The following is a 27,845-nucleotide window of genomic DNA, read 5'->3' on the forward strand; positions in this document are numbered from 1 at the left end:
TCGCAGGGTAGTGACGTTGAATGAGATGGCGGAAGAGGCTGCTAGGGGTAAAACGTTTGAGCAACGTGAGCCATTAGCAGTGAGCGTGTCAAGAGTGTGAAAAAAAGCGTCTGTCGCCACTATTAAAAGCTTCAGTAACAACAAGAAAAACTGCCGTACAGGTAGGCAGGCGCTGCTGTTAGCATGTTAGCGATGCGTTAGCTCCACATTAGCCTCTGCTAGCAAGGTGCCCCCCTGGTTTTAAAGTTTGTAGTCAGTGGTTTTTTTTTTGCAGCGTATCAAGGGAATGAAGTGTGTAGTTCCCATGTTTGCGAGACAGTGTGTGCTACACTAAAACATCTGAAATGTGTAACTTGAGCAGCACTTCTCCATGTAAATAACAGTATCAGCTTCATCAAGCTTGTTGTTTGTAGTGCAGTGTTTAGTGTGTGTGTGTGTGTGTGCCCTCTGCTCCCAGCTCAAAACTTCCCGTCAAGGAAGGAGACATGGCCCTGAACAAGTCCATGCATCCCCGGAACCGCTACAAAGACAAACCTCCGGACTTTGCCTACCTGGCCTCCAAGTACCCGGACTTCCAGCAGCATGTGCACACCAGCCTCACTGGCCGACCCGTGTGAGTACACCAAGCTGCTGCTAACATTAATGTAGGTGTTATTGCACAACGAGACTATATACAAACAGGTAATAAAGGAACAACCAACATTAAAGTGTCAGGAAGGTGTTGGGCCACCACTAGCTGCCAGATCAGCTTCAGTCAACATATAAGAAATAGAAGAGGGTTGGGCCGATGGATGATCATCCTCCACATCCTCTTCCATCGCCAGTGGCTGACAGCCGTCCACCACTGAGTGATGTGATGATGGGGTTTCAGTTTGGTGTGGGTGGCCGGTACTGTACTGGAAAATGATGGAAAACATATTAAGGGTATGAATCTTCACTGGCCTCTTGATTCGCTTTGATTATGACTCCCCCGTCAACGGCTGCTATCATTTTTCATCAGTTAACACAAGCAGTCAGATAAATTTGAACTACATATTTTATTTAGAAAGTGCTTTCAAAAATCTATAATAATGTCTATAATATAAAAGCTGCATCTTTTCTATACCACTATCTGTGTGACCCACCTCAGTACATAAACATTACAAAAACAAAACAAAACAAAATATCATAAAACCTTCTGTACTGCACTACATGTTTGCTGTCATCTCCAACAAGCACAAAACGATGCGGACTCCTGGTGCGGACTGTGCATATGTCCTACTAAACGCTCATGACTGAGTTTCTCCAGCTTGCAGACACGGTGGTAAATTTCCCACCGTTGCTGGGGCATTAAGTTGGACTTTGTTGCCGGCTTCCTGATTCTTGAGAGAGACTGAGTGAGCTGAGAGCACGAGAGAGAGGGAGAGAGAGAGAGAGCAGCGGTGGTCGAGCGAGCTAGAGAGTGAATGAAGAGAGGGAGCAGCAGCAGCGAGAACAAAGCAGTGAATCAGAAAAATGAAGCGTTACTCTCTGATTGTGTCATCGCCGTTAAAACACACACTCACACCGTCATACGGCCCTGTGGGAAGGCACTGCAGTCTGAATGCAGCCTGCGGCGTGGTTCCTCCGCAGTCAACAGAGCGCGGCAGCGTCGTCATTCTGCGCAGGAGGAGCGCACTGTGCATGCGGCCGCAGGAAGTGACCAGGAGCGAGGGAGTGGCTGAGCACAATCTGCCATGCAGGCTTCCGCTGCGGGGAAAATTAGGTTTCCAGACAGCGTGCATGATTATGTTCGGCCACTGCTAGGGTTCCAAAGGGGCAAAAAAATTGCAGAAACTTTCCAGAAGCTTTCCATGGGAAATTTAGCTAGGGAATTTGGGAAATATTCCAAATTGGGAGCTTTCCATGGGAATTAACAGGAATATTGTATCATACAAACATAAATATGATTGTTTTGTTTTGGCATAACTAGACATGCTTGCTAACTAATACACCTTTTAAAAAATGACATTTTTGAGTTTGATTTATCTGTGAGTGTAACTTTAATCAGTTCTTCCATTGAGCAATAAAAACCATGAATACAGAATTAAATAAACATATTCCCTATGCCCCCCACCCAAAAACAAGTCCGATTCATAATGTAAAATGAAAGAATTTTCTTTCAAACCTCTCAAGCCTCTGGTTTCTGCATTTTTCTGCATTTTTCCTCAGTCCTTTCAGCTGTCAGTGGCTTCTTACTGAACCTCATCAACATCCTCTTAAACCTTTAAGTTCATTGTAACAGGCTAACCTGCAATTTTGCAAATTTCCAGTTTATTCCCATTGATTTCTGTCATTTCCCATATATTCCTGTTAATTCCCATGGAAAGTTTCCAGCATTGAAAATTCCCAGAATTTTGCAACCCTTGTGACTGCATCGATGCAGAATCTTCCGTATACGCATCGTGATGCATCTTTGAATCAAGAAATCTGCACACCTCTAAAACATAAGCCGTGTCTTTCACACTGTGCTGCTGCAGGTTCAGCCAGCAGCAGCTCTCTTGTATTAATATGATCTGCGATGTGTAAATGCCACTGAATGGAAAAAAATAGTACACCCCCCCTCATCTTTTTTTTAAAGGGAGGAATGTGAGCGTAGAAAAGATGCAGTTTGTTGTGGTGATGCCAAGCGGGCACAGATGAGCAGCGGGGAAGACTCTGTCTTTCAAGACAGATGTTAAATGGATAATTTCAGGAAGTTTTCCGGTGGTTCATCACCACATGTGAATATATGATCAGACTGTGAGCAGATCTCTCTGTGTCTGAAATCCTCCTCAGAACATCTGGTGGCATCTGCTGATTAATAGGATGGTGCAATAAATAGAATTTGTTGATTTAACATGTTTTATACCAGCATCAGTTTGGTGAGAATATCTTTTCTCAGTGTGAGTCATTACTCATCAGAAACCTCAACCAGAACATCCCAGAGTCCTCTCTGATTTGTAAATATTGCTCCATAATGACGTGGGTGTCAGTGAAGGGCTGGATGTTGGCACACACGTTTTGTAAGTGAAATCTTTTCTGTTACAGAGCGAGACAATACTACAGTTACTTTGCTGTGTAGATCTGTTCAAAGATTGTTGGGCAGTCTGAAATCAGGAAACAGTGAACAAAAGAGGCAGTTTATTTTCATTCAGCATGACTGACAACTAGAGCGGCGATAAATAATTTTTTTTTTTTTCAAACATTTCATGATTTATGGTTTTAATCTAGATTTTTCTTGTTTTCCACTAACTACAACTACAAACTGATGGGAATCTCAGTGGGCATGATCATGTGACCAGTGAATTCATGCACACACTTCTTGACATGCATGTTTGACAGAGTGCTCAGCTGCTTTTATAATGTTACAACATGCATAGTTAAAAGCTTGATTTTTTCAAATCAGCCGTTTTTTGCATCGGTTTTAAACATCAGTCCAGTTTAACTGATTTATCGCCGACCACGACTGACAACACACAAATGCAAAGCTAACGGAACAATAGTGAAAGGTCCTTCTCATGATTGCCTGGTTGTTAAGAACGGTAATATGTATTAGCATAGAAGTATCGGGAAAATAATTTTAGCTAAGAAGCTTCTTCGCAGTGGCAGCAGCAAGTAGTGTAGTGAAATTCATAGACGGGCCTTTGTCACTGGGACGGCTCAGCAGAAGGACGTGATGAAGATGATGCTGGCGTCACCTCACCACCTTCCCTCTGTGACTCTGAGCCCCGAGCCGAACGTCAAGCAGGAAGTTCACAGCCGGTTTGCAGAGCAGTTCTTCAGCCTCTCGTGTCCACACACAAGATCTTTTGCAGATATTTAATCAAGCAGTGTACACAAACACCCTCTCACCAACATGCCAGCTCAACTCATACACGCCCTGAGGTACATTATGCACACACACGCACACACACACACCGCCTCCACCATGAGTACTCATATCCCACCTGACTCAGTCTCATCTTTACTGCTCGTTCAGCTTTTGGCAACAACAGGAGAACAAATGATGAATGCAACAGAGTTTTACTGTCTTTGTTTTTCTCTCTCTCTTCTCCGGTCCGTCCTCTGTCTGCCTGCCTGCTTGTTGGCTTCCTGCTTTGTGAGAGAGGCTGGGCTAGGTTTATCTAAATGACTGTTACACCCCAGATATTTTACTTTCAACTGAAGATTGCCTTGGAAATTTCCCCTTGTTTCCCTCTGTACTTAAACCAAATATCACTAATTGAGACCAGTGTTGGATTCAAACTGTCAGGCCACTGATGCTCATGCCCTTCTCACTAAGGCACTGCTGAGAAGTCATTTTATGAGCAAGTCCAGGCAGAACAAAGGAAAAGTACTGTATGTCTGATGGGATTAGTGGTGTTGACGTCAACCAGCGCGAGCTCATGATTGCTTCTGTGGGAGAGTTTGCAAAGCACCGTGAAGCACAGAGATGATGTCTGTCCTTTTCTCTCTGTTTCCGTCCAGCGCTCCTTTTCTCTGCACGAGCCATTCAGGGCACTGGAAGCTGTGTTTTGGATACAGCATAAAATGTGGAATTTTTTTTTCTTTTCTTTTATTCCAGCTGCCAACCCCTGTACTCCTCTCTGCTTTCCTTTCCAGTTTGACACATACTCTGGCAATGATTGTGCAAAAATTTGTAACTGCTGCTCTTTAAAATAAAGTAAAGAATGCAGGGGAAAGCTTTTATTTCCACATGATTTTCAGCTAATAAACCAATTCAGTCATGAGGATGGTAGAGAATCATTCTTAGGCATAGATTGTGCAAGACAGCTTCCATTTCAATATCACAAAGGTGTTCCTAATATTTTCTTCGTTGTATGAACATAATCTGTCGACAACTCTCTCTTTTTTTGTGTTTTTCTCCTCATACTCGTCTAGTTATGAGATTAGCGAGGCAAGTGCCACCTTCATTTAGAAAATACTGAAGCATCAAAGAGAAGAGCAGAAACACTCACAGTTTCAATATTTGGTCATTAGATACGTTGGATTCTGAACTGTAACTGGCAGAGCAGCTGTGATAATATCCAGTGAGGAGGCTGTGAAATCCGACGTTATCCGATCTTAAAATTGCTTATTGCTGTTTAAATTTGGCTTCAACCTGCCGTTTTTTTTGCTGAGTTTTGTAAAATTGCTTCAGTCTATTGTGCTGATTTTGCAAAGTGGACATATTTGCTGCAGCGTCTGTATCCATGCATGTTACCATTTAAGCACAGTTGTATTTTTAATGAAAAGACATTCCAAAAAACTTTCTTCTTCGTTAATTATGCTCTCATCTTCATCATGGTAACATGTTGTTACTATTATTATTATCCTTTGTTTAATTTGTGTTTATGGCAGGTGTATTTTAAACAATTTGTGCTCTCTCTGCCTTGAAACCTTGCATTGCTCAGTTTGAGACGCGGTCTTGGTTTGGTGCCTCATCCTTTTCTTCTTTGTCATGTAAAACAGGCACCAGGTCAGCTCGGTGAGGAAATAACTTTGTGTTATGCAGATGAGTGTGACGAGGTATCGGTGGCAGGCGTGAACATCTGCGTGCCACGGTGAACATATTGTTGTGGGCTGATCTTTTGTGGCTGTGCGGTGGCCAGTCAGCCGTCGCTCTGACGATCAGGCATGAGCGTGTGGGCTTGCTGCAAACCTCAACTTGATGTCCATCTGTGACAGGTGTTAATTAGAGAGCTTCACTATGTGGCGTTTTTCTGTCTGTGTTCCTCCCTGACAGGCAGACAGACGCGTGACAAACAATGGGCTGACAGTGTTTGGGCGTGCTGCTTAGCATGGGATTAGTAATTAGACAATGAGGGAATTAGCCAATTAGCTAAATCCCTCGTTTTAACCATTTGAGTCATTTTTTAACCAGCAGGAAAATGTGAAAGGACACGGTAATGAAGCTGTGGTTGCTGCTGGTAAAGCACTAGGTGTGTGTGTGTGTCTGTATCAAGTCCAACCATGGTTCTGTTACTCAACGTTGTTATAGTTTTGCATTTTTTGTTAGTTTTTTTTTTTTTTTATTGTTTTCAATTTCAGTTTAGTTTTAATTAGTTTCAAAGTGTGTTTTCTCTAGAACAGTTTTATTTTTTGAAAATGGATAGTTTTAGTGTAATTTTTATTGGTTTCAGTATTAGTTTTTTTTTTTTTTTTTTTTTTTTTTTTTTTTGCAATATGGGGTATTTGTCAAGTCTGGCTTGTGTGACTGCAGAAGGATATTAGCCATCTGCTGGTGTAAAACTGGCACAGCTAAAAAAAATCAGAAGGTAGATTTCGTATCCACCCACAGCACAAGGCTTATGTATGAAATAAACTGACAAAGATGAAAAAAAGACATTTTCTCTATAATTTAGTTTATTTTACTTAGTTTTGTAAACTTGCAATACAGTTTGTTAGTTATCTTTTCTTTTGTAAAGCCTCATTTTTATTTTTTATTGAAGTTAATGAAAATGTTTTTTCACACCTAGTTTTCATTATTTGATTAGTTTACGTTAACCACAACAACGTTGCGCAGCACATTGTACTACGATTGGATTTGCCCTTCATTCAGTATGGGCGAACAGGTGGGAAACAATTCCTGACCCGGCCTCCTCGCCTGAAACTTGAATGCAGGTTTGAGATTAGTGTGTCGCTTTGCGGCGGGCCGCCCGCTCTGGTTAGCTGTCACATGCAGAGATTTGGCACTCGCTGGCAGTCAGCGAGTCTCCTCGCCTCCCAGTCTGTCACTCTGTTAGTGGAGGGATTAGAGTGTTTTTTTGTAATTCCAGATGAATTCATCTACTGGGTTTTTGGTATTTAAGCAGTCACTTTAGAGGATGAGAGTAATCTTGGGGAGACACTCTCTCAATCCCCAGGGGAGATATGTCTCTGCTCATTTTGGGATCCTCGCTGGAGAAGACTGATAGTGGTGGGTCGAGACGGGGAATTCAATCCAGCGGCGGCAGGGGAAAGGGATGTGATTGGAATTGAAGTGGAAGTGGGGAGCAGATGTAGCCCTAAATACTCTGAATTTTGGCTTGTTGCAGTCGTACTTTTGGAGGGTGGAGGGGGGGTGTCAGATCAGATAGAGGGACAGCATTAGGAAGCATGAATGGATATTAAAAATGCAACAGCCAGGGTGACATTTAATTTGGAAGTCATATTTTTCATGTAGTGGGGGACGATCATGTGTGGAAGGGGTTTTCACTTCCTCAATTAATGGAATGTTCAATTTTCACACCAGGGTCCTTGAGAAATACATTATTAAACCTGTTCTTGGCAATAGAGAAGGTAGGAAGGAATAATTATGACCCCGTGAAGGATTATGCCCTTGTGTGTGCCATGTTTTAAATTGATAAATGCAAACGTGCCGCAGTGGTCAGCCGCAGTGATTCTCCAAAGCACACTGGTAATCTAAGCAGCACCATTACCACACATCTCCCCTCCTGATATCTGATGGAAGAGATTAGAAGGAAAGTCATGGCCCCAGGTAGGGCATCAGCTTTGCATTTTTCACTTTTTAAATCCGCAGCTGTGAAGAAACCATTTTCGGCTATGACTTCTCCAAACCCATCTTGATAGCTAGGTAGAACATTAACCTACCCCCCGTGATTTATCTGAAAACCAATTAATTTGCAATTATAATTTGGGTTATGTTGGGGCTGGCCACAGGGTTTCTGGTAAGCAGCTGCAATCAGCTTTCTCGGGCTGACACGAACTGATCTGATTATAGGAACTTGTGTGATTGGTTAATTTGTCGCTGGCAGATGAGTAAACTTCAGAGGTCTGACCTCCTTGATGAGATATTACCATCCTCGATTTCAAGTATTCCTGACGCCCGCCATCACTGAACAGAAAAAATGACAATGCACAGTGCAATTAAATGTGGCGGCTGCAGAATGATTCTTTTCTAATCATGTATAGCAATTTTTGTTTACACGGTTAATAATCTTAAACTACTCAAAACATTTAATTTAGCTCATCTGATGGTGTAAAAATGAGTCAAGATGTTGATACAAGTATGTGAAGAGAAGACTGACAAAATCCTGGTCATAATATCTAGAAAAAAAAATCTGGATCATAACCTTAGCCGTAATTGAGCAGTCCTGCCTTCTGTTTGTTAAGGAAATCCTAACAAGCTCAGCAGGAGCCTATTTGCAGAATTGCAAAATAATTCAAATGTGTTGCTCCGTATTGTGCACCGTGCAATGTTTCTTCCCACTGCTGTAAGCACTGTGCTGCAAAACTAATTTCCTCTAAAGGGTAATAAACTAACACAGACATTCACGACCAGTTCAGCTGTATACTTTTAACCAGTGCTCTCATCTGGGCTTTTCTGAGTGAAAATGTGTTTTGCTCAGCATTATAAAAAAGTCCTAACATGGGAGAGGAATCAGCACAAATTTTTCTCAGCACGTTCACAATGAAATAAGTGTACCTTGAAGGTGACCTCTGCAGGGAGAGACAGAAAAAAGTGTGCCTGTGTGTGTCTGTGTGCTTTCATGCTGATCATGTAGCATGCCGGCAGGAGGGTGGAGGTGAGATGGGGCTGTGGTCTCCTGTCTTTCTTAGCAGGCAGCCTCCCCCTGGTACAACTAGGTAGTCTCATTCATCTATTTGAACCTCAACCAGGGACTGTTCTGCCGCTCAGCAATTTTTTTTTTCTTCAAGTTTTTCTCTTCAGCTGCATCATGAGCATTTTCAACTCTCGTCCTCCACACCTCCCATGTTCTCCCTTTGCTGATGTGCCCCCTCCACATACACAAAAATATTTCCATTCCATTTCTCATCCTCTCTCCCTCCTTTCCTTTGTCCTCCTCTCTCTGCTTGCTGCTGCAGAGAGAAACTGCTCATCATAGCCCTCTGGCAGGTTCAGGATCCCAAACTCCCTGTGTAATTGTCCACTGTCTCTTTCATGACTCACACAGCACAGCTCCCTCGGCTCCTTTTTACCTGCCTCAGCTACAGTATATAGCCAGACACTTCACTGACCATTACTTGGAATAGTGTTTTGTTTTATGACCCTAATAACTACACTTACACAGCAATGCCTTGCCTTGAGATTCCTGCCTTTTTTCCTCCTGCACAGCTGTCCTGACATGGAGATATCTTGTCAAATCACGACTTATTGGCGCTGGTTTGTCCCATCCTGTACACCGTTTGCCACGTTACGGCGTACCCAGTCAGCGACGCACCTACGCAGAGGCAGAAAACGTAAATCCCGGGCACGCTCACGCTCTATCTGGCATCAGCCATTGCTCCAGCGTGGCCAGATTTGCGTGCTCTTCCTCAGCTGTGCAGTAGGTGTGGTTGCTATGGAGACATAGCATTTGCAGGCAGCGCTATTGATGGGAATGATTGGTCTGCATTGCACACGCACACACACCCTCACACACACAGCAGCAACATACACACACTCATCAGGTGCTATAAATAGAAGGCCTGCTCTGAACAGCCTCACTCTGTATATTGATCCTAATCTAATGATGCCTCTGAGGAGAAATGGGATCGAGGGCTGAATATTAATATAAGAAACGGACAGATGAGAGGAGCATGCCGTCATTTGGAAAGGAAGCGCCTTATGCTGATGCATCACTTTCCCCCCCTTCGCCTTAATTCGTCCTCCACTTAAGAAGTTTTTAATCTGCAAATTCTTCACCGGTTCATCTTTTGTTAAAATGTGTTGTGCATCCCCAAAGCAGCCAGGTGTTGGCGTTCCTCCTGACACTAAAGGTCACACTCTTTCAGCAGCTGATTAAACTGGACCATTAACCTAATATGTTCATTAGTTATAGGGACACTTGGTAAGATTGATTCTAGCCTCTACAGGTAAAGTGCCTCTCGTTTGTATCCATCCCACACCTGACCAGCGGAGAGTCATTTGTCTTTGTTATCACTCCTGAATGAAGATGCAGGCAAGATTTGGGGATTAGACCCGATTGGACCCAGAATTTCTCCCTTCCATTTTGTAGTGAATCTTCTTTACGAATTGCAGCTGAGATAAAGAATCCCCCTCGATAGAAAACTTCATTGTTGGAGCCATGTTTTGAAGTTTGGCCATCACCCAGGCCCAGAAAGAGAGAAATAGAAAAAAATCAATGAATTATTGAGCAGCAGCAGTGTGGACCTGAAAAAATTCAAATACATTAACTAGAGGTTGTTTTTTTTTTGTCAATTTATTTGAGATGATCCAGAATTTGCAAATGTTTTTATTATATATATGTATTTCATTTTTTAAAACTAGAAGGTAGAAGGTAAAACCAGAAATGGTTATCTAAGTAAGTGTTCAACCCCCTTAATCAGTCCTTGGCAGAAGCACTTTTAGCAGCTCCAAATCCTCATGAATGCATTGATTAGCTCAGCACATTTGAATTTCGGGATCTGAATGTTGGGATTTCCCACCATCCTTCCTTGGCAGTTTGCTCAAACTTGATCAAGTCGGATGAGGAGCAGATGTGAACAGCTTTCTTAAAGTTCCCCCCACATATTTTCAGTGGGATTAAATCTGGTGTTTGGCTGGACCACTCAGAGGCTCTCGCATTCTTGTTTTTAAGCCATTTGGCTTCATGCACTTAGTCATTGTCCTGTTTGAATATAAATTGTCGCTCCATTTGTAAGTGGAAGTGCAGAACAATAGCAATATATCATTTTGCAGTACGATTATCAAGTTTTCAAATTGTTTTTGTTGTTGTTGACAAGTATTTGAATTTTAGTTTACTAGTTTTAATCTTTGTCATCTGCTGAAATATTTTTTGTTTTTGTGAGATTATAGTAATTTATTTTACATTAGTATTAGCCAAGTTTTAGTCAGAAGCACTTCTGATAATTTTAGGCACAGTCATTTTATTCAATGTAGTCTAATGACAGGACACTGTTCTAAAAATGCTGTTGCATTTTCGGAGCTGCCTTTGATAATTATTCTGACCAGTCCTCTTGTTTGTATTAAGGTGATTGCTCTTTACTAATATTTTAAAATGACTGAGCATCATTTTTAACACTGTATTAACTTTACACCTGAAACAATACAAAGGATAAAGTCTGCCTTAAGTATGTCAACATTAAAGCTCATAAATAAACACCAGGGCATGCTCTCTGATTACCTGATGTGCTTGTTAGAGCTTCAGTGCTTTACACCAAAGATTCACAAGACGAGTTCAAAGTTTCAAACGTCTGGTCTGCAACTTTCTGAAGCCTGCCAGTTTACACCGATGATACTAGACAAGACCATGTATTGTTTCCATAGCAAAGACTCTCTTTACTTCAGTGTTTGTGTCAGGTTTCTGTAGCTGGATAATTTGGAGTGCAGCTCCATGATGCCTTCACAGCGTCAGAGTATCATCTGTAAAGTTTCATCATGTTTAACTGTCAGTTCAGGAGAATGGACACTCTCTACCTTGGCATTCCTTTTGGAGGAAATGAAGAGTTTATTCCTCTTCAAAGCATCAGTGTTTCCCAAGGTTACACTGAGAATGCTGTGTTATTGCTGTGCTTTGAAATTTTCAAGAGGGATATTCTGCACTCAGACTAACAGTGAAAGCAGCTTAGCTGTCTGTTAGGTTTTCTATCTTGAAGGCAAAAGGGGGGGCACATTTTTCGGTTGTTTGTGCCTGTCTATTAGTCTACATTGAATAAAAAAATATTTTGTTTTAGGTTTGCGATTTCATAGAGCAACTTATTAACATTATTGTTTTGTCATCATGAAAAAAAGGGTTGTCAACGGCTATTTTTCATCCTAAAGAAAATGGTTGACAAAATGAACAAAAAAAAAAGTTAATTAATTTAAAAAAAAAAAAAAAAGTGCAAAAAAAATTGTTTTCATTTTAAATTTGGGCTATAACCCCACAAAATGCAGAACATTTTTAGGGGAATAAATACGTTTTCAAAGCACTGGATTTCAGACTCAGCTTTATCTTTATTGGTGGTAGACTTTTCAGAATATGCTCACACCAAACTTCTGAGGTGCCAGACGCTCTCATCACTGAGAAGTGTCTAATTACATGAGCTGAGGTGCGAATGCGCACCTCAGCTCAGAGAAGCTTTAATTATACCTATCTCGCCCACTCACTGGTCTCCCATACCCTCGCCTGCTTTTGTGACAGCTGAAATCATTAGGCATGTTGAGAGGAGAGGGCGAGAGAGCTGAAAGTGTGGGACTGGGAATTGGGAATAAGTGGGAGGTCTGGAAATGTTGAAAATGTGAATTTTAATGTCATTAGCATGGGAGTGTAAATTGATGGGCTGCTTATCTGACTATTGTTCTACATCAAAAGTGTGTGCCTGTGAAGAGAAGTAATGGTGAGGAATGCAGAGAACCAGGCAGGAGTGGAAGGGGGTTAATGGAGTGCTGTGTTAAGAGTAAAATACTGACAGTGATGAGTAACCTCATTGAAGAAGCAAAGGGTCCAGTACAACTGGTCACCAAATTGAAATCATTATCAATTGTTCATGACTATTGACTGTTAAGTACAGAGTTTAATAAAGGTAGTACATTTTCAAATCAAAGAGCAGTATTTGCTTTTGCTGAAGATTAGAAAATGCTGTATTGCTTTTGATTGTGGCATGATGGATTCAAGTTGGCATATTTGATTCTCTTCCAGCGTGAATTTCAAAGAGCCAGAGGCGGTACGTGCGCTGACCTGTACGCTGCTGAAAGAGGACTTCGGTTTGACCATTGAGATTCCTCTGGAGCGCCTCATACCCACTGTTCCCCTGCGCCTCAACTACATCCACTGGGTGGAGGACCTGATCGATGGCCAGGGCCAACCGCGCAAGGGCATCGACATCGGTAGCATCACACGTCCCCCTTTATATTCATGTTACACCATTTGTGTCATCAGCTTTCTGTATTTCATCCCACAACCTTTCAGATAAATATTGCTCTACTCATCCTAGACTTGTTTTAGATTCTTGATCACTTCACAGTGATTGGCACTATGATTTTATACATAAACTTTAAATTAACAATTATAATGAGTGTTTCATGTTTATGTGGCCATAGAGGGTTTCCTCTGGATTATTCTTGAGCAAAGTTCATCTCTGGGCCTCTTGCACAAGTCTGTCCCACTTCCACAGAGAGGCTGGCTGCCAGTGGCACAGACCGACAAAGACAATATGCCTGGTAGCACTTCCAGCTGGTATACAAAGCCCATCCATTTCCTGTGCACCTCGCACTTATTAGCCAAGTCCCCATCCACATGTCACAGCTTGTTTGCCGCTCTATCCATCAGAGATACAGCTGCCTGTGCTTGCATGTATTGTGATTATGTCTGTACATGTGTGTGCATTTGTGTGTGTGTCTCCATGGCTCCTTAGAGCCAAGGGTCACTGATTGGTGACCCCACCCATTCTGTAAGCAGATTGGGGCTGTCTGCTCCCTGATGGATAGCCGCTGGCATTATCATTTCCCCCTGTCTTTAGCTAATTGATGTTGTCTTACTCCCCAGTGGACCTCTTTTGAGGTCTGGTTAGACTATAAAATGTGGGGTTTGGCCTTTGTTCGCACAAATGATTTGATAATAGCAGCTTGAACTCCCTTTTTATCCATTATGCCTAACAAGTAAGAGAGAATTTATTAGATTCATGCCATCTCACTCAGTTGGATATCCCTCTCTACCAACGGTTATTTACTTAAAACAGCTTCACGGCATATTTGCATTTTCACTGAAAACAATACCCATTCATCATTCTAAAGCATACACACTTATTTGTGTGGGTTTTCGTGTGTCCTTTTTCAGGCACTGGAGCATCGTGTATCTATCCCTTGTTGGGCGCCACTATGAATGGCTGGTACTTCCTTGCCACAGAGGTAGATGACATCTGCTTCGACTATGCTACAAAAAACGTGGAGCAGAATAACCTCTCTGACCTCATTAAAGGTAAATGTTGTGCACTCATCACCGTGAGGAAAGGACAGATCACAAGAAATCAGCTGACTACCTTAAAACAGCAGTTTCAATACAATATTTATTACAAGTCTCATCCCAAGATCTGTGTTGTGATTTACCAAAACACCCATCTTACCATTTCAACTGGTCTTGCATTTGCCTTTTTGTGTTGTTTGTCCTCTTTTTGCAGTTGTCAAAGTTCCCCAGAAAACGCTGCTGATGGATGCCTTGAAAGAAGAGACGGCCATTGTGTACGACTTCTGCATGTGCAACCCTCCTTTTTTTGCTAACCAGCTAGAAGCTAAGGTATGAGCCGCCGTGTCCTGAATATGTTTGCTTTTTACTGGTGTCTGAATCTTAAAAGCCTTTGAATTCAAAAGGTTAAGCATTTTTGTGCAACTTCATTTTGCTTCCTGAGAATAAAGATAGCGTTTGTTTGCTGGCTAGAGTGAGCCTCTAATAGCTCTAATAGTTTTATCTTTATCTGTGTGTGACTTTTTCCTCTCTCCAGGGGGTGAATTCAAGAAACTCACGGCGACCTCCTCCCAGTTCAGTAAACACAGGCGGTGTGACGGAGATCATGGCGGAGGGCGGTGAACTGGAGTTTGTCAAGAGGATCATTCATGACAGTCTGCAGCTCAAGAAACGCCTGCGGTGAGGAATAGAGCTTGTCTCTGGCCTGAAATTTTTGCCAAGCTTTATTTTTTAGCCGATTGAGGGGGGTTGGGTCTTTAATAAACTAAACATACCCTTAAGAGAGAGACTGACCTCCTTGACCTTATCAGGTTCTGTTATGAGAAACAATAAGCATTTACAGTCCAGAGTTTGCATTGGCAGACGGTGGCCTAAGAGCATTGCAGTTTTGCTCTTTCAGGCCTAGTTCAGACTGCCAGACCAGATCTGTTTTTGGCATGTCCAGGTTGTATATCCAGATTGATCTTAGGGAGTCTAGATCGCCAAAAACCACATGAAATGCATTTTTTGTTTTGAAATGCCATTCCAATCAGGTTTCTACAGATGTGTCTCAGTCTGGATGCAAAGGCCGCTCAAACCGGATTTCAAACTTTCTTTGGCGTCGCTCATAGCACGACACACAACGCCGACATCAGATTCAGAGTGACAGTAGTGACTCAGAGTGGTGAGCAGAATGCTGTATGGAGAACGACACAGAGAACAGCAGTGCATGGACAGATGCTGAAGCAAATTGTCTGCTGGCACTTTGGGAGGAGGCTTTCTTTACATTTCTCACCAACATACATAGTTACTCACACCTGTGTCGTTACCACAGCAACCCATGCAGATAGGTTGGTGATGTCTGGACACACAAATCCGACCTGATCACATGCAAATAACAGTGCGGACGGTCTGTCTTAAAGATCTGATTTGAGAAACAAATCCGTTTTGCCTGCGGTCTGAACAAGGCCTTAAAGAGCCTTTGATCAGCTCAAGAGGAGGCTGGATGGGAGTTGAGAGCTCCAGTGACGGGGAGACACCAAGAAGGAAAAGGGCGCAGATGGGATGCAGTGCTGCGATGGAGCTGTCACCCAGAGTTGGTTTAATGATTTGGCACACGCTCACCCCTAGCAGTATCCGGATGCCCACAGGGAACAGCTGTGTTTGGGTGGCTGGGGTGGCTCCAGAAACCCGTCACCGTACCCTCCCCCCATCACAAGGGCTGTCACTGGTGCAGCAGAGTGAGACACGGATGGAGGGAGGAACCGCGAGGTGCTATTAAAGCTTATTAGACATGCCACACCTGCTTGGCCCCCTAGAGGGAGTGCAGTGTGTGTGTGTCTGTCTGTGTGGCTTTGTAATTACAATGCACAAGAGTGTGTGTGCTCTATGCAGTGCTGTGTTCGCTTCAGTGGAAAGATGAGTGGCCCTCAGAGGGGCTTCACTTGCCGCCATGTTAACACCTGTACGCTCTTGTGTAGCTGAGCATTGCAGTTGGACGCGGAGAGGAGAGGCTGCCACCAAGAGAGAGAAACCGCATTCTCCCTCTCTTCCGCTCTTGTTCTTCTCCCTCTTTTCTCTCCTCGGCTGTCTCTCCCCCTGCCGTGTCAGGCTTGGGGTTTGGGCCAAGCCAGCCAGAGCCGGCTGTCATTCCCAAAAGCATGCTGGGACACCAGAGCCACCAGGTGTCCATGGAAACACAGCCAGCTTTTCTGATTGGCCCTTGGAGACACCCCCTTCTCCTCCTCCTCCCAGCTCTCCTTTCCAACAACGCTAAACTGTAATTACTGCCAGATGGGGGCGAGCCACCTTGGTTACCATTACAACACATGTGCATACACATACTACACAGGCTCACACACACATATACCACAGTGCCCAAAATGGCAGTTAGGAGAAAGAGATGATACTCCCTATTCAGCGTGCCCTCTGCTAAGTGTTCGCTGCCATTGATATGAAAATTACCATCTCTGGTAACAAGATTGTAATCACGTCCTCGCTCGAGAAGACCCCATGTGAAGAGTATGAATACAGTTGGGATCTTCATCCAGCTGCTATGGGATATTTAAAAGGGTCTCGTTGGAAGAGGGAAGCCAGGGAGCTGTCATGGGGGCAAACACACATTTTAAGCCCCCCCTGCTCCCTCTTTCTGCTCAGAAAAGTGGGAAACATCTGTGGATATTAGAGCTGTTTAATATTTCATTGTGTCACTTCAGGAGGAGATGGTGCCCCCCCCCAGCCGTCCAACCCTCTGGGCATTTCTCCACATAGGCATCTTCATGCCTCCCTGACTCGGTTTACTCTGAATGCCCTTCACTGCAGCCTTTTCACAAGTTAAAAATCAAACAGATCTGAAGCCCTGCAAAATAATTGATACAGCTGAGTGTTGTGATGTCATTTTTTCCAATACTCTGTACCCACCCCCTGTATTGATATGTATCGTTTATGCGCTTCATTTTCACGTGACAACAACCCTTTTATGAACCATGTCCAGCAAATTGTGCTAAGTGTGTTTTAATAAATTGGAATGGGAAGTTTGAATTAGGGCTGGGTGATATATCAAAATTATATTGATATTGTGATCCAAGAGTAGATATTGTCAGGGATTTTGGATATGGTAATATTGTAATATGGCATCATTGTCGTCATTTCCTGGTTTGAGCTGCATTACAGTGAAAGGATTTCATTTCTGAATTTACCCTTCTAGCTCTATGATTGTATGCCTCCACCTACTTCTTCGTCATATCCACATTAATATTGACTTTGTCAAAGATTACATTGTGTATAAACATCTTATGAAAGCACCAGTACATCATATATTAGTCTAATGAGGTGTTGCTCAGTATGTTGTGTTTTAAGCTCTGTTTATACATTTAGTCAGTTAGTTATTGCAGTGTGTCCCAGTGTGGGCCATGTTTTGTGATGTGTATTGTTTTCCTAATGCCAATGCCGAGCCCTCTTTTAAGTATGTAATTCTGTGGTGTGGCAGTAGCTTTTTTATATGCAATTTATGTAAATACTTTCATTTTTTCTGCAAGCTATGGCCACTGCATAAAGATCACAGGGTTGCCTTCACAGAAGCTAGTAAGAACCAAACACACCCTGACAAGATTGGTGAAAATTGGCCAGTTTTCCTGCTAAACTGACTCCCTGATGTGTTTATCTCTCCTCCATTTTCCCTGGCTGAACACTCTATAGGCTGCGTATTGATCACAAAAAGCCTAATCTTTTTATTGCACTGCGGAGAATATTGATTCAGTTTCCAACATGGGACAGCATCAAAGCAGCTTTTCCTCTGCTGCTGACCCACCTCGCTTCATTTGATCTCTGTTGTGAAGTTCATGCCTGGGCCATCTGCCCCTAACACATCTGAAAAGACACACAGCTGGTTAATATGGATTGTTCCTTCTACAGGTGGTACAGCTGCATGTTGGGGAAGAAATGTAGCTTGGCACCTCTGAAGGAGGAGCTGAGAAAGCAAGGGGTGAGTAGCCAGAACAAAGGCATAGATCACAAGCACGCAAACATGTACATCCACTGCAGTCAATAAATATTACAAAGCATTCATAGTGTGTTGGACGCGGTTTGTGCATGCAAGCAACATGCCCAGAGGGTGAGGTTGGGTAATAACTTGTTTAAACAGCGCCTTACCCCCCCAACTCCCACCAACTGTAGCCCAGCTCCTTTGGGACGGCATGTTGATGTTTTGAGTTGGGGTGAGGGGGATACCCAGTGGACCGTAACGGATCAAGTCTCTCTAATATGCCAGCTAAGCAATGCCACAGACCAGCCATGAATGAGCTGATTTCCATTAGCAGTGTGTGACTGAATTGTGAAGCACTGTGTAGCTACCATCCATTAGCGCCATTAGCCTAACTAACAGCCCGGCACTTGACTCATTACTGATGGAGGCCTCTGAGCCAATGCCAGTCACTTCACTCACATGTACAAGAAATGACTCAGTGGGCAGAACTGGGAACAGACTGGCATCAAAGCAGCTTCACCAAGCCTTGGGTCAAACCTCTGTCAGTCATCCCAGATCATCCATTTTACCCCCAGCCTGCTACCCCTTTAAATCGTCGCTCCTCTGGTGGTTTCAGGGTGCCATCGCTGCTCATCAGCAGGAGTGCAGCCTTGGCTATCAGCCAGAGAAGAGGATCCTTCCACATTTTAAAGTGTGTGTAAAAAGAACCCTAGCCCAGTTAATATGCAAATGTTTTGTGCACCTGGCACTCCTTTTTGTCCGCCTCCCCAGTCACCTCCTTGTCTCGTTCCTTTTTTAATTTAGCAAATGTTAACCAGGCCTCCTTGTAAAAGCCTCATCTCTCTGATACAGTGCTCTTGACCTTTAACCTTTATCTTAGAGACACTCCCCCCCTCGGCCTCTTATTTACTGAAGCAGCCCTGGGAGACGATTTTAAGTGGTACATTCTGTTCTGTTTCAAAACGGGCTTTTGCACAATATTCGTGAGCATGTCTTTTTTCCCATAATGAACTTTTTTTTTTTTTTCAGCCACAGTGAGACGTGGAGCTTGCTGCAGCAAACACTCACAGTGTGCACAATGTCTATGTTTGCATGTATTTTCTGGCTGAAGTAACAGCGCATATTCTTGATTTGTTTAACGGTATTTGCTTATTTAAACCTGTTTTGTATTTCTTTGTTTTCTTCTTTTTACCACGAGCATTCTTCTTGATAACATGATCTTTAATCACACTTCACGCTAAGTGACTACAGACCTTTGAATGTGATTGTCACAGTATCAACATCAATTATTTGGTCCAAGACATTGTAATATTTGAGTTTGTCCATATTTCCATGTTTCCAGATTAGATAATATGTATAAGCCTGTAGTGATGGCTCATATCATGCAGGAATACAGACACGGCTCCAAATTATCTTACAGTTTCCTTTCAAAGACAAAGTGGAACCCTTTTGCTGTTTTGCATGACTTAATTTTTTTCCAACTTTTGCTCATCACAGTGGCTCGGTTTGTGTCACCATCCATCCTGAATGCACAATTACTTACTTCTCATAGACCTTGAATCTGTTGGTTTTGTGAAATTGCGTCTGGTGAGCCGCTGGCGTCAGAATGTTTTGTTGTGTCTGACTCTGGTTTTTGGCTGTGTGTTTTCTGTGTGCTCAGGTGCCTAAGGTGACCCACACAGAGTTCTGTCAGGGACGCACCATGCGCTGGGCGCTGGCCTGGAGTTTCTATGATGATGTGATCGTCCCGGTAAGATGGTGCAGATATTGTGAAGAACTCTGACCATGCTGCCCCCCTGAGGCTCAGCAGACTGTCCTGCAGTCATTCTGTTTCTTGGGCCGCTCCCCACCTGCTGCTGGACGTTTCCAAAACCTCCTCAATAATGTACCCCCTCTGTGTCCCATTCCATCTTTCTCCCCCTCTCTTACCCATGTCCTCCCTCCCTGCGTCCAGCCACATTCCATTAGACCCACTTATGCCACCCTCTGGGGGGGATGTTTACCTGCTTTTAATGTGCTGTAGCCAGGCAATAGAAATAGAAATAGCAAAAATAGTAAATAGTAAAAAGCACCATTGAGATAACTCAGCAAAATGTTGCAGTGGTGAGAGAGATTGAACAAAAGGAGGTGAAGGAAATGGGAGGGGGGGCCGGTTACTAGGTGCAGAAGAGGAGGTATGATAAGGAATGTTGCAGACTCCTTTTTGTTGGGTTCCTCTGGTCTGTGTTGCTTTTCAACATAAAAGCAGTTGAGCAGAAAGATTGCCCTACATTTTCTACTGCACCCTTGCCTCCCCCTCCTCCTCTTTCACTCCTGTCCGCAGTCCTTTACACACGGGAGCTGCACAGCATCATTACTAGGCAGACCCCTCAAGTGTGTTTGTGTGTGTGAGTGAGAGAGAGAGACAGAGAGAGAGAGAGAGTTTATGTATGTGCAATTCCATGCATGACTGAACGCCTAATTCTGTGTGCGTGTGAAATCATATGGATGTCCAATATATGCATGTGTGCGCGGGGGGTGTTCATTAATGTTTCATATAACCTACAGTATATGTGACATGCATACAACTGTGACCTACTTAACCCTTTCCTACCAGGAGAGCACCCTGCACAAATCAGTCTCTCGTCTCTGTTTTTTGAGCTGGCAGATAACACAACAAATTCTCCCCTGCAACAATAGCCTGGCACAAGGACATTCAACTCTTGACAAACACACCTAATGAACTGATTGATATCTCTGGCATCACAAGGCTGACTGACATCTATTCTCTATAGCTCGCCGTTACTCATTATGTGGAGGATGTTGAATGGATACACAGATGGAGAGGATGGAGGGAAAACAAGAGAAAGGTGAAGAAATCTTAACAAACAAAAGGAAAGGACTGAGACAATGGCAAGTGAGATCGGGCACGTGCAGACAAGAGAATGAATAGGAATTGCAAAAACAATAGACTGCTGAAGAATTCGAGGCTCTCTGGCAGCCCTGAGGCTTGTTGTTGTTGTTGCTGCTGCTGCTGATAGTGGTCTGTCAGAGCATCATGTGACTTAGACAGGGCCCTGGGCAGGAGGGGGTTAAGCAGGGTTCAAGGTTCAGGAAAGCACCAGAGATACCAGAGATAGAGGCGGTGGAGTCTGGGGGTTCAGGGAGTGGGGGTTGGAGAGAGCAGAGAGTATGGATTACAAAATATGCCCAAAGTAGCTTTTTTTAAATTTATTGCATTTTTTATTTATTTATTTTTTTGTCTTTAATCTGTTTGTGTGCATGCATGCAGGAGGGGCAAATGGATGATTTAATGACATCTTATCTGAGGAGAGCTGCTTTTATTGTACTCAGGCTTTTTACTGTTTTTGGTTTTCAAAATTAGGGCAGGCTTTTACAGTGGGGTCGTCATTACCCACAGAGCAGGCAAGTTAGCTGTTGGTGTAAAAGCCCTCGTGTATGTGTGTGTGTGTTTGTGTGTGTGTGCATGTGTATGTGTGTCAGAGATGAATCGAGGTGAGACTGGGTAAGTCCAATAAATAATGGAGTGAAAGAGCGGCAGAGTCACAGAAGAGGATGTGATTTAGTGGAGAGGAGTGCACCTAAAATTGTACATGTGGGCTATGTAGGTTATGTGCTCTTTGTCTGCGATTCTATGATTGCATCTGTACATGTTGACTCTGTGTGTGTGTGTGCTTTTGTATTAGTGCATTGTATCTATGTCGAGGATGCTCTGTATGATCAGACAGGCTTGTCTAGATGGATTTTATTGATTTCTTTTCCTTCTCTGATGACCTGAAAGGCTTTCAGAGTGGGGGGGAAACAAAGCAGCTGTTAGAAGCCACCAGACAAGGCATCATCCTTTGATAACCACAGCAAACATGTCAACCCGTGCATTAAATATGGCCACCTTTGCTAAAGATGTGTCTGCAAAATTATTTTCCGCTTAAAAGGCTGACAGACCATTTAGTTAGTGTGCCCATGTAGAACCTGCTTGTATTTCCTGTTAAAAAGAATAAGACAGGAAGCATTATATGAAAGATTAATAGAAACTTTACCCCTATATCAGAGCAGCAGCATGAAGGTCACAATCTGCTGCCTCTCTGTTGTGTTTGTAGGTCAGCTGGCCGTGCTGTCTGCAGTGTCGCTGTACTTTGTGACTGCAGACCCCCGCTGTCTGCCCCCCGTCAGTGGGCCTGCGTGGGCTTGCGAGTGTAGTTTGTCTTATTGGCTTCTGCGCACATGTAGAGAGAGAGCGCAGCAGAGTGTGTGTGTGTTGTATACAGACACAGTTAATGACCTTTTCCGCCATTACAGCGTGACACTGGTGGTGGATCAGATACAAGCAGCAGTGTCCAATTCGCTGCAGGTCCAGGTAAAGCTGAAATGGATTGGGCTCCCTCTTGTGGTGTGTCTGGATAGCTTGCCAAGTCCTGCCATCTGTTGATGGTTTGTCCTTGCTCGAGGCATACACTGATGCCACCGGTTTTAATTCCAAGTATAAGGACATATTGAGCAGTGAAACATTATTTTCACTATAGGCCATTAGCTTGGAATCATCAAAAAGGATGGACACACATCATAACTCAAACTGCTTTGCTTTATTTTTTGACATATTAGCCAGTGACTCTTGGGATCAAATGTCAGTTTCTGATACATTGCTGTGTTAGCCTGTTACTGATCTGATATCACACAGATCAGATGAGACCCGTTGATTTCAGTGGAACAAAAGGTTGCTGCAGCAGTAGGTAATAAAATTAACCAGGGAAAAACACACCAAAAATATGCAGCAAACATGAAAAAATAAGCAGTAAAATAAAAACAAAGCAATAAAAAAAATTAAATAGATTTTTTAAAAAATGGCAGCATTACAGATGTTTGTTAATAAGAATTTCTACACTCGAAATAGACTGTGGGTGGGAACTATGGAGGAGTACAAGTCTGCAACTTCTCACATGTTACTTAGAGATGTTAACTGGCAGCCATGATTGCTTAGTTAAGTAAGAATAGCAAAATTTAAATGAATTACGTTAGTATCAGTGCAGCCTTTCTTTGTCTTCAGATCTCATAGTACTGGCAATAGCATGACCACTGTCGTGTTGAGGTGACAAGACGAAGGCAAAGAGTCAGAGGTCTGAGCAGAAAGATGGATTGACGCAATTAGTGAGGCATCTGTGATATGACGACATGGGAGCCATCGTCTCATGCAGCATGATTCCCTTCGTCCATCAGGCCAGATTTTACACAGCTGTGGTGAAGTGAAGAAGTGATTTGTCTCCTCACCTCTTTGATGCCCTTGGTTTTATCAGCCACCCCCTTGTTGCCTTTATGGCCCTGACCAAGAAACCATCAGTCTTGCTTTCCTCATTTACAGACTCTATTGTCCATTTATATAATAATAATGACAGCATTTTGGATGAGTTGTGTCTCTACACATCACAGTTTTATTGTGATTGTAGTTTAACGAGTAAAACTCAGATGTACTGGATGTTTGCTGTGTGTGTGTGTGTGTGTGTGTGTGTGTGTGTGTGTGTGTGTGTGTGTGTGTGTGTGTGTGTGTGTAAAAACTTGTGAGTCTGCCTTAATTATGTAGGGAATGGGAGGTATGCATGAGGAGTAGTATCAATGCCAGTTTATGATTGGACAGCCACAGGGTGCTACAGTATGTCAGATCGACAGCTCAGTTTTTTATAGAGAGGTGGCAGGGCAGCTTCTTAAAGACGAACACCACACAGTGTAAGAGAACTTCATATCGGCCTGACAACAAGCTCCTCCCCTGCCCTTCACTTCACTGGTAGATAAAAGTATCCAAGTTTCAGATCAGTTGCGTGAGTGTGTCTGTGGCTGCAATCACCACTGCAGCAACAGAGACAATTAATTAAAAGCTTACCTTATGGCCAGTCTGTCACTTCACCACATTTTTGTAATCCAAGTAATCCGACAAGAGCCTTCTGACGTTGAAATGTATCCCTCATTTCCACCCCGTCCCCCCAAAAAACAAAAACAAAAACATCTCCTGCCTTTCAGTTTCTACAAGCAATCTGCTGTGTATCCAGAAGCCATATTTTGAGCTGCGAGCACAAATGGAGCACCTTCTAGTGGTCAGAAATTGCGAATTTAAAGTTGGCCATAGAGGAATGGTGTAATTGACGTAAATTCAGCCGGGTGTTAGACTAAATATTTTTCTCCAGTCAGTCATTTTTTCCAGTGAAGAAGAAAAAGCCTTCTGACCGAGACGTAACTCAAGTCAGTGAAACCAACTTCTTTTTATCTAGCACCTCTATGTGTTGTACAGACTGAATGATGTGCATGTATACTACAGCTAAACAGACTCAGACAGTAGTATCTAATGCAGTGTAATGAAGCTTTGTCTTTACTGAATATCTTGGAGACTCCAAAACAGATTAAATGTTTCCTGTTAAGTTTTGTTTCTACTCTGATTTTGCTCTGATGACAACTACCAGTATTTTATTATAATCCAGTCCAAACATTCACAAATATCTTTGAATGGTTCTTCAAGGAACTCGCTGCTGCAAATTGAATGATCTTCCTTCTGCCTTGTGCATTTTTCGAACTATCTTTGTTCACTGCCATCTGTTAACGGCTTTCTGGCCATTTACGTTTTTGTCCAAGATTCTTGTAATGACATCTTAATACCAAGATAGATTCACTCAGTCAGTCACTCTCAGCATCTTACACAGACGTCCGATCTTTTAGTTTACTAGTCTGTTTTGACAGTTTATTAATACATTTCATACACAATAGTACCACAACACAGAATTATTTAAAACACCAAAGCGTATGAAAACAGAAAATAATGCAACAAAAATAACTGCTATAAAATTATCTATGTATAATGTTCATTTCAGGTGATGCAGTTTGAAAATGCGCAAAAATAAACTATCCAAAACAAATCTGTGTCTCGTTCTCTCTGTCCCACCCTCCCTCTGGATTTGTCTGTCTGACACTTTGCCTCTCATTCTGTGTGAAATTTAATTTTGATCATTAATCAGTGATAATTAATGAATATTATTTAATTTTAATCACTTGCATTTTGTTTTACTCGTCTGTAAGAACCTGTGTTGCAGATTTTTGGTTGATTTTCTCCCCTCTCTTGTCTCAGTCTCCCCCCAGTAAGCGGCGTAAGCTGGAGAAGGCCCGGAAGCCACTGTCGTTCACGCTTCCAGAGGCCGGTCTGAAGGAGCTCCAGGCGAAGGCCTCGGCTATCGGCTGCACCGCCCGCAGCCCTGTGGACAGTATCGCCGGTCTGGTGGAGAGGACACTCACTGACCTGCGGGTAAGGATTTGTGAGGCGCCAATACAGTTTTAAGATAATTTGCTGATTCATATTTTAAAAAGACTATCTACATTGGAGAATTTCCCCAACATGGCACATTTTAATATTGGCAGTGACCTGAAAGACATGAGTGATTCCAGTGTGCTCTCCATCGGTCCTCTGCTCTCTAACCTGAGTGCTGCATTTCATGTGGTTGATCATAACATCCTCGTGTACAGACTAGAGAAATGTGTGCTTCTCTGGTACGGCCCGATAAATAAGTTCAGCTTTTATCTGATTGGAGGTGATTTCTTGTATCATAGGTCAGTACTCCTCTAGTCTGTGTGGTGTTCCACAGGGTCCGATCTTTGGTCCCTTCCTTTCAATCTTCACATGCTCCATTAAGTCCAGTGAACATCGTTTCATGGTATTGAAGACACTAATCTTCAGATTTCACAAAACTTCATAACACAAAGATAAACAGGAGATTAATTTCCTAAACCTTTTTGAAAGATAAAAAAATATTGATTCCATGGAAAGTTATTTAGAAAGCAGCAGCTGGGGAAGAGGAAAACCAACCAGCTCCATAATAAAGTTTTATGTTATTAATTTATTTAAATCCCTCAAGAGCCTGACCCTATTGTTTTTTTTTTTTTTTTCTCATTGTAATTGATCCATTGGAGCCAAATAAATGTCTTAAATCATTTTAACCATCCAACCACAATAACCAAAACGACTTGGGTGGCAGTCTGTATGCCTCCTTCCTCTGGAACAGCTTTCCAGCTGATGCCAGAGTCATTGAAACGCAGATGCTTTAAAGACCAAATTAAAAACATATTTTACTGTTGCATTTGACTAAGTTGCAACAGGCATACTTGAAGCAATATTGTGTGCATTTCTTTCAGTAAAATGACCCCTTGCAATGTGAGACTCATCACTGTGGGTCCTCTTTCCACTATACAGTTTACAGCCAGCCTGCTGTTGCCTGGTTTTAGCTATCTAAATAAATTTATCAGCCAAGAATAAGCTCCTCTTCAGTCCTTGGTCCACTCCCTCACTGCTTCAGCTTTATTCAAAGCTTCTCTGAAACAGCACCTTCTTAAGATAAATGAATCCAAATTTCAGATCAGTTGCACAAGTGCCTCTGTTGCTGCAGTCAGCACTGCAGCTACTTTCTGTTTTATATAAGTGATCTGCTGGGAAGGAGTGTTGTTTCTTTACAAAAGGAATTTGTACTTTCAACACCCTCTAATAGTCAGAAATCCCTTAGTACAGCTTTAATACCTGTGCTAATACACAGCTTTGTACTTAAAATGTTTTGTACTCAAACTTCCATCTGTTTTCTGTTCTCTTTAATTATATTATTTATCTTATTCAGATCTGTAAAGCACTTTCAGCTGCATAATTTTGATTTGATTAAAACTCAACAGTACAGACCACATGTAACATCAGAATTCATGGCAAAGTGACTTGGACGATCTGCCATTTTCACAAGGGAATATTTGCAATCAGTACAGTGATACTAAACTAAACTAAAATAAGTGAAGATAATGAATCTGATTGGTACATCACACACACTCCAACCATGTCACATCAATGTGTATGTGTCCCTTCTACTTTGTGTGGTACTGCAGGTGCTGCACAAGCAGGTCCCATGCAGAAATCAGCAGAAAAGCCTCCTTTTGACTGCGGTGGAGAACACATGGATTCATGGGCGTCAGAAGCGACGTGAACAGACACGTCAGTTGCGGGAGCTTCCCAGAGCACCTCCTGTTGTTGGAGCTAGCTTTCAAACCACCTTGACCACAGCTGTCCCTGCTGCTGCCCCTTCCTCCCAAGCACAGCCCTCCTCCTCACAAAACAGCGACACCCAGAACAGCAGCAAGAGCAAAGCTCCGTCAGCACAGGAGCTCGCTGCGCAGCAAACGGCCAACAGCAGCACCTCAAACGAGACAATCAAAGAACTGCAAAACCCAACTGATGAACAAAAAGACGTGTTAGAAAAGGCTGCAGATGTGGACATGGAGTCTCTCACCTCTGCAGAACCCCCAGCACAGTCAGCACCAGCCACAGGACAGGAAGCTGGACAAAAGGAGGCTCCTGGCGTTGCACATGAAGCAAAAAGCAGCTTACAGGAAGTACTGCCCTCAAAACGACCTCTGAGCCCCAGTACAGCTGAGCACTTCCTTTTCAAGTGTCTGCTGAATGTGATGCCTGAGGAGAGTGATGTTGTGATTGAGATGCACTGGGTCGAGGGTCAGAATAAAGACCTGATGAACCAACTCTGCACCTATCTGAAGAACACACTCCTCAAGACTGTGGCCAAACCTTGAGTGGCAAAGATCACTGGAGAAGTACATTGAATAGAGCAGAGTCCTGAAAAGGGGTCAAGTAAAAATGTGAAAAATGCTATTTTTGTTTAGAGAACAGGCTTGAGTGCCCCACTTATGCTAAGTTGTGTTTATGTTTTTAATTTTTAAGGACAGTTCAGCTGATTCAGCTCTGGACTCAGCTGTTTGTGGTGAAAACTGCACTGTTGAAATCAGTGATCATTCTAATGGATTAGTACGTTATCTACTGTTTTCCAGGTCATATGAGCTGACTTTCTTGGGTCAGCAGTTTTCCTTCACATTAGTTGGTATGTCCAGCTCAAACTTGCCAAGAAAGTATTTTTAATAAATGTACATTTTAGTAACATACTTGATAATTTGTGCATCTGTAATTTTCTAAAGCTGTTTCGTCCCCTCCAGTGGTCAAGTTAGATGGACTGGATTTTCAGATCTTGTAGGGTGTCTACATT

General features: G+C 42.8%; 1 protein-coding gene across 2 annotated transcripts; it reads left to right on the forward strand.

Annotated features, from left to right (window-relative positions):
* mettl16 (methyltransferase 16, N6-methyladenosine) lies at nucleotides 1-27,749 on the forward strand. 2 transcript variants are annotated; one of them, XM_030067472.1, is made up of 10 exons: nucleotides 1-161; nucleotides 458-613; nucleotides 12,567-12,754; nucleotides 13,704-13,844; nucleotides 14,044-14,159; nucleotides 14,365-14,507; nucleotides 17,721-17,790; nucleotides 19,451-19,540; nucleotides 24,893-25,066; nucleotides 26,680-27,749. In XM_030067472.1, exons 2-10 carry the CDS (start codon nucleotides 486-488, stop codon nucleotides 27,376-27,378), a joined length of 1,749 nt encoding a protein of 582 aa, XP_029923332.1. In that variant the 5' UTR covers nucleotides 1-161; nucleotides 458-485; the 3' UTR covers nucleotides 27,379-27,749. The 2 variants fall into 2 exon arrangements, with proteins under 2 accessions (XP_029923332.1, XP_029923333.1); XM_030067473.1 differs by having other exon boundaries at nucleotides 6-161; nucleotides 477-613.
* Nucleotides 27,750-27,845: the final 96 nt, after the last annotated feature.

This window comes from Myripristis murdjan, chromosome 13, assembly GCF_902150065.1.
Source record: "Myripristis murdjan chromosome 13, fMyrMur1.1, whole genome shotgun sequence".
Classification (NCBI taxonomy): domain Eukaryota; kingdom Metazoa; phylum Chordata; class Actinopteri; order Holocentriformes; family Holocentridae; genus Myripristis; species Myripristis murdjan.

Bases quoted from the DNA above. Each gene is read 5' to 3' on its own strand.
- mettl16 (XM_030067472.1), top strand. From the start codon at position 486: ATGGCCCTGAACAAGTCCATGCATCCCCGGAACCGCTACAAAGACAAA. The intron at 17,791-19,450 runs GTGAGTAGCCAG...CTGTGTGCTCAG, and splicing joins AGGAGCTGAGAAAGCAAGGG to GTGCCTAAGGTGACCCACAC. The intron at 19,541-24,892 runs GTAAGATGGTGC...CTCTTGTCTCAG, and splicing joins ATGATGATGTGATCGTCCCG to TCTCCCCCCAGTAAGCGGCG.